The 6514-nt window shown below is 55.3% G+C and overlaps 1 protein-coding gene across 1 annotated transcript in view; it reads right to left on the bottom strand.

Moving 5' to 3' along the window:
* Window positions 1–411: 411 nt before the first annotated feature.
* Window positions 412–6514, bottom strand: part of CASQ1 (calsequestrin 1) — a 36404-nt gene continuing 30301 nt past the window's right edge. Inside the window, exons 8-11 of the mRNA XM_077841118.1 lie at window positions 5413–5467; window positions 4629–4729; window positions 1283–1357; window positions 412–561 (exon numbers count right to left, since the gene is read on the bottom strand). Coding sequence (XP_077697244.1) covers window positions 412–561; window positions 1283–1357; window positions 4629–4729; window positions 5413–5467 — 381 coding nt within the window. The remainder of the gene's footprint in view (window positions 562–1282; window positions 1358–4628; window positions 4730–5412; window positions 5468–6514) is intronic.

Here is a 6514-nt window from a genome sequence, read left to right as displayed (position 1 = left end):
GGGACCAGCCAGGAGGTGCTTGTGACACACAGGGGGCGGAGTGGGACACTCATGGCAGGGGACCTGACAGCTCCCAACTCACAGGTGTTGAGATCAAAATCCAGATGGGTGGCTGCAGAGAAAGAGAGGGAGGGAGAGGGGGAAGATGAACTCTATTGAAGGGGATTCGTCCCCAGTGAGCCCAATCTTCCCCCTGGAGTCAGTGTCCTGCAGGGGGTAGCGTGGGGCCGGGGGACATCAGCTGCGGTCAGATCCATATAAAAAGGCATTGTCGTTACAGTCTGGTGGCATTCTTTGCCCCGGCACGGCCGCGGGCCCATCACTCCCACGCCTGAGCCCCCTGTGGGGTGCGACCCGGGCGGGGCCTGGTCTTGTGTGTCAGGCAGGCTGGGGACGCCCTCAGAGAGGCAGCTAATCATCATCATCATCATCGTCATCGTCATCATCGTCGTCGTCCTCCGTGTTGATTTCCCCCTCCAGCACGTCCTCAAGCCAGTCCTCCAGCTCCTCCGCGGATGGCAGGTCCTCCTCGTTGTCCATCTGCATCCAGATGCTGTCAGCCTGAGGAGGAAGGGGGAGCAGTGATTTGCAGGGGAGAGAAGGAGTGAATGTGTGTGGGGGTGGGCAGGATGGCCCAGGAGGCTGGAGACTGGGTCACCCCTGGTGCTGGATCCAGCGTGGCTAGACTCTCTGTGTGACGGGCGGCTCAGGTCTCGGATCCCAGTGTCTGTACTGTACAGCTGCCCTGTCCCCATTGCTATCCAAGGATCAGGCCCTGGCCTGAGCTCTCCTGGTCCCTGTGACCCCCAGGGCAAACTGACCGGGTGCCGCGGGGAAGCTGGCCTGGGGTAGCCTGGGATGTTCCCCAGCTCTGGGCATAAACAGGGGCCTCCAGACCTGGCCCGTAATTCATTCAGGCTCCAGGCTGGATCCTCTGTGGCCCCGTGCGTGCCACAGGGCACAGAGATCAGCAGCTGCACAGAGGAGGCCGCGATGCTGAGTGGAGCCAGTGCCGGGACATTTCTGACACAGACCAATCCGTGCAGAACATACAGGACCAAAGCATGTTGGAAGCGTGTCCCCAAGCTGGGCTACAGCAGTGCTGATTTTCCCAGGGCCGTGGCATAGCTCCAGCACACGTTTGAAACACAGGCTGCGGGGAGGCGGGGCACTGAGCTCCCTCGACCCAGCAGGGTTCACATCCTCAGGGATTGCAAAGAGGCTGACTCCCAGCCAGCCTGGCTCCGACACACAGGCGGCCCCTGCGTGTCTGTATACTCACATCTGTGACGTTGACCACACCAATCTGGGGCTGTGACAGGTCGATATCGAACGTCTTCTCCCAGTATGGGATCAGCTGGAGCAGGAGAAGAAGAGCAAAGGTGCATGAGTACTGCAACAAAGCCATGCCTGCTCTGCACCATGGCACCCACCACCTGAGCTAATGGAGACTCCCCATTAGTTGTTAGCATGATAGGGCTTATGACACACCATCAAACTGTTCAGGTTTCATCCAGCAGAGGGCAGCGGTGACACACCCCTATTCATTTTATTCCACTTTCTAAAAGCACCATCTGCACCCAGACACTGACCAGCTTGGCACAGCCCCAAGGCTGAATGCAAGAATGTTGGGTACCTGGACGGAAACTCCCTTGAGACGGGCAAAGGGAAGTAGATGAAATAAGAAAGGGGATTTGTTATGGAAGCTGCCAGGCACAGACAGACCCTGTGGTTCCCTCTGGCTCCAGCTCCCAGCCTGTGCTGCCCAGTGCCATTTACAGAGTGGGCTGAGCACACCGGAATGCCCCCAGCTAGCCTCCCCGCACCCAAGGCAGAGTCACCCCGAGGGGCAGGAGGTGGAGTTGGGAACACCTGCTCTCTCGGGAGGGTCTGCTGGCAAAGAACAGCTCTACAGAGCAGCTGGGGCTCCCACACAGTTCACTATCACCTGTGAAAATAGGATTATCTATCTATCTATCTATCTATCTATCTCCATACACACTCATCTCTCTGTCACTCTCCATCTATCCATCCACTGCCCAAAATGTTGTTAATCCAGAGTTAAGGGCTTCTTGCCCTTTCAGAACATCGAGTTTTGCTCCATTTAATCCACCGAAAAACCAGGAAATGCAGAGTTAACACCAGCCCTGCCTCACAACCTTAACTGTGCCTCCTGGACCGGGCAAGAGCCCCTGGGATGTGCTGTCAGTGTATCTCAGACAGGGCTGCCCTGTGATAAGCAGATGGCAGAAATGACTAAGTACATCTGCTATTTTTATGTGGCCTGGTGCATCCCACAGCCCTGGACTCTCTCATTGGTCTGCGTGCACCACAACTGATCCTCACTGCGTTAGGGGTGGCTGGAATAGATGAACATAACATGGCCAGACTGAGTCAGACCAAAGATCCATCTAGCCCAGTATCCTGTCTGCCAACAGTGGCCAGTGCCAGGTGCCCCAGAGGGACGGCTGGATTGGCTGGGGGAGGGACATCTGGAGTGGCTGGGCCAGGGACAGCTGGTTTGACTGGGGAAATGACTTCTGGCAGCAGGTCACCACAACTCAGGCTGTGATATGTGGAAAGGGGCATCCGCACCCAGTGGGACCCCTCGTTTCTGGGCTGAGCCCTGTGGGCTGTGTGAGTACAGCAGCGCAATGGGGTGTTCCTGCTGCGGAGATCTGGGGCAGAGGTGATAGGTCCCTACTGGGCAGAGGGAAGTGCAGGGGATGTCCCCGAGGGACCCTTGGGACAAGGATCACAGAAACACAGAATATCAGGGTTGGAAGGGACCTCAGGAGGTCATCTAGTCCAACCCCCTGCTCAAAGCAGGACCAATCCCCAATTTTTGCCCCAGATCCCTAAGTGGCCCCTCAAGGATTGAACTCACAACCCTGGGTTTAGCAGGCCAATGCTCAAACCACTGAGCTATCCCTTCCCCCACGGGGTGGTAACATCTGGCAGCTCTGGGGTGTTGGCTGGGCAGTTCACCAAGTCTGCCCTGAATGAGACTTTTACCTTAGTGAGGACAAGGTCTGACCATTTCTCCTACTGTCCCAAGGGCTGCATCCCCACGAGCCCCAAAGAACCTGGGATGAGAGAGCACTATCCTGTCTGCCAGGGTTAAGGCTGGTGGGGCTGGCATGTACCTTAACGCTGTATTTCCTGGCTGTCACAGAAGAGGTGCCGTGCAGTCAGTATTCTGGAAAGGAATGAGGCCCTGCCAGCCAGCCAGAACTGGGCATTAATGATGCTTAGAGGCAGGGAGTCTGTCTGTTTATCTATCTATTTTGACACTGGCAGACCAGGTGCCAGCTCATGCCAACGTCCCCAATGCCAAATACCCAGCTTGAATCAGTCTGGCTCACCTGTGTGTTAGTATTATTAAAATGGGATTAGAAGAATGTGTTCAGTCTTTAGATGTTATTGAATCCTGGTGAGATGCTGCCAGCATTAATCTCCCTTATAACATCTGTATCCTACATTCTAAGGTAATATCTGAGCGGCGGTATTGTGAGTCTCTGTGACTGTGTAAATCACCAGACAGGAGAGAGACATGAACCAGTGTGACGTGCTGATCTGCAGCAGAAGGTGTCACATTCTGCCCAAAAGGAAAGGTCCATTGACACCAGATTGTGGGATGTTAAAGAGGACAAAAGACACTGGTTGTTCTGCTCTCCCCCCGTGAAGACGAGTCATGCAAGTGGATTCCACCCTTTAGCTGAGTTTTCAGCTAAGGGATAAAAGCCCCTAACAAGAAGGAACTGGATCTCTGTGCTGCTCGGACTCTGGGGGGCAAGGTGTTCTAGGCACAAGCAAGAGATCCCCAGCTGCTTAACCTAGGTTAGCCCTTAAGGACACATAGAGCTTGCTGATTACAGAAGCTTCTATTACATTTGACACTTACGATTGTAACTCATTTGTGTATCTTTGTTCATCTGGACTAACCCTGTAAATATCTCTCTTGTTTCCTTTTCCCGTTTAATATATATCTTCATATTGTTTATTACTGGATTGGCTACAGTGCTACAAGCATTGTCTTTGGTGTGAGATCTAAGGTACAAATGACCTGGGGCAAGTGACTGGTCCTTTGGGACTGGGCATAACTTGACTATCACTGTGATTCTTGGTGCATGGGGCCGGCTATCACAGAGGTGAGCTCACCTGGCTGGGGAGGTAGATCAGGGTGTGTGACGCCATGTGAAGGCTGTTACAGTGCGTGAGGAGGTCCCGCTTGATAACTCCACTGCAGGCAGAATTTACACAGCCCCTGTCCTCACAGCATGGGGGATTTTGTTACAGCTCTGGGGCCGACTTCATCCCTGGGGTAAGGTTGCTGGAGTCCGTGCCATTATACCAGGGCTGGATCTGGCCCTTCCTCTTTACCCTCCTGTCCTGTGGCCCTGCCGGTGGCTGCGACCTGGTCTGGGGAGGCCGGAGCAGGCAAGATCCAGGTGTCTTATGGAAGGGTCCCCTGGCGGGGTGTTCCGTTCCTGGGCAGATAGACCCTCGGAAAGGGCGGGGGAGGATCTCTTACCAATTCTACCCACAGCCTGCAGCTGCGCCTATCCCTCCCACTGGCCACCAGCGAGCCACTGACAGCAGCTCTGGAACGCATGGGCACCACGTACCAGGGGAAAGTCCTCTGGGTCGATCCAGATGATGCTCAGGTCGGGATTGTCTGTATTGTCCTGGGCAACGTCCTTCAGGATCTCCAGGAATTCGTAACCGTCTGCGCCCGGAGAGAGCAGGGGGGTGAGGGACCAGGCAAGGGCAAGAGGCCACTGCCCCGGGGAGCCAGGCTGAGCACTGAGAGCTCCAGGGGTTAGGCCACCTCCCCTCCCAACCTCCCTCTCACCGGCCGCCCTCCCACTGCATGCCAAGCACCCCAGCCTAAACCCCCTCTCCCTACATAGTAACACCCCCAACTCCAGCTCCCTCCCAGCTTATGAACACCTCCCATGCAACCTGCTCCAGCTCCTGCCTCCTCCTCCCTCAATAGCTGAGCATTCCAGCTCAGAGGCAGGTTGGGGAGGAGAGGGAGGGGCTGTGCCCACCCTGCAATGAATCAGACACAGGCTGATACCCACTTGCTGCCGCCCCTTTGCCCTGGTGCCACCTTCATGTGTCTATTTCACCTGCCTGACCTTTGGGTGGTACCAGCCCCACCTGCTCCCGCTGCCCCTTCCCCTGCTGTGCGCCCTTCCCAGCAGCCAGACTTCTGCATCCCCCCCGGCCCCCTAATGGAGCAGTGCCCCTCAGAGCATAGAGGGCCCCTCCTGGGACCGTCAAGCACCCCACATTGGAGGATGCTGCGCCCCGGGCCAATAGAGTGCCCCCTGGGGTGGGGCAGCGCCCCTGGAGCTCTGCTCAGCCACTCTGGGTCTCTGCGCAGTGATCAGCGGCAGCTCTTACCAGGGTCATCCTCCTCTGCAAAGGCCACAATGTGGATTCCGTCCATGTCATCTTCCTGGGGAGCGGAGCAGAGAGAGTCACCGGTCACCAGGTGCATCCACCTTCCTGTTGTGTGGGGGGTGTCAGACCCCCCTTGCAAATAGGGAGGAGTGGGGTGCAGAGTGTGTTCAGGTCAGAGGATCAGCTGGGAGATGGACAGATCTGCACATTCACCCACAGCCCTGCTCGCACGTGAATGCAGGTGTGCACACCCCATTCACACCCCCATTCATGCCCATCAGTGCCCCAATGCAAGCCCTAGTGCAATCTCACCCCATTCACACCCCCATGCACATTCATTAATGCCCCAATGCAAACCCTAGTGCAAGACCACCCCCCATTCCCACCCCCATGCACATTCATTAATGCCCTGATGCAAACCCTAGTGCAAGCTCACACCCCCATTCACACCCATCAGTGCCCCAATGCAAACCCTAGTGCAAACTCACCCCCCATTCACAAACCCATGCACAATCATTAATGCCCCAATGCAAACCCTAGTGCAAGCTCACACCCCTATTCACACCCCGTGCACATTTATCAGTGCCCCAATGCAAACCTTAGTGCAAGCTCACACACCTCATTCACCCCAACACAGACATTCACAGCCCAGTACACACCTGAATGCAAATGTACACAGCCCATTCACACGCCGGTACAGACACATCCATATATAGTCATATCAAAGCTCCCAAGGACACTCCCTGCCCACATCCACGTGCCTACCCCCACACCACCATACTCACGTGCATTCACTAGTAACATATGTGCACCATATGCTCAAAGCCCCCTGTGAAAATACACCTACATGCCCAGGTGCAGGCAAAGATTTACATGCACAAAAATCTACATGCACGTGTCAAAACACACACACAAACACACACACAAACACACACACAGGCCTTTATGGAAGTGGCCCTACTTTGTTGTGCATACACACATTAGAGGATGTATGTACACACACATGCACTCAAGTGTACACAGACACACACAGATCTCTCACACATGAGCAATACGTGCAGATAACTACAGGAACACATGGCCCACCCAAAGAAAGAGGCAT

The sequence above is a fragment of the Eretmochelys imbricata genome, chromosome 24 (genome assembly GCF_965152235.1).
Source record: "Eretmochelys imbricata isolate rEreImb1 chromosome 24, rEreImb1.hap1, whole genome shotgun sequence".
In the NCBI taxonomy this organism is placed as follows: domain Eukaryota; kingdom Metazoa; phylum Chordata; order Testudines; family Cheloniidae; genus Eretmochelys; species Eretmochelys imbricata.
This window is presented reverse-complemented; position numbering and strand designations above follow the sequence as displayed.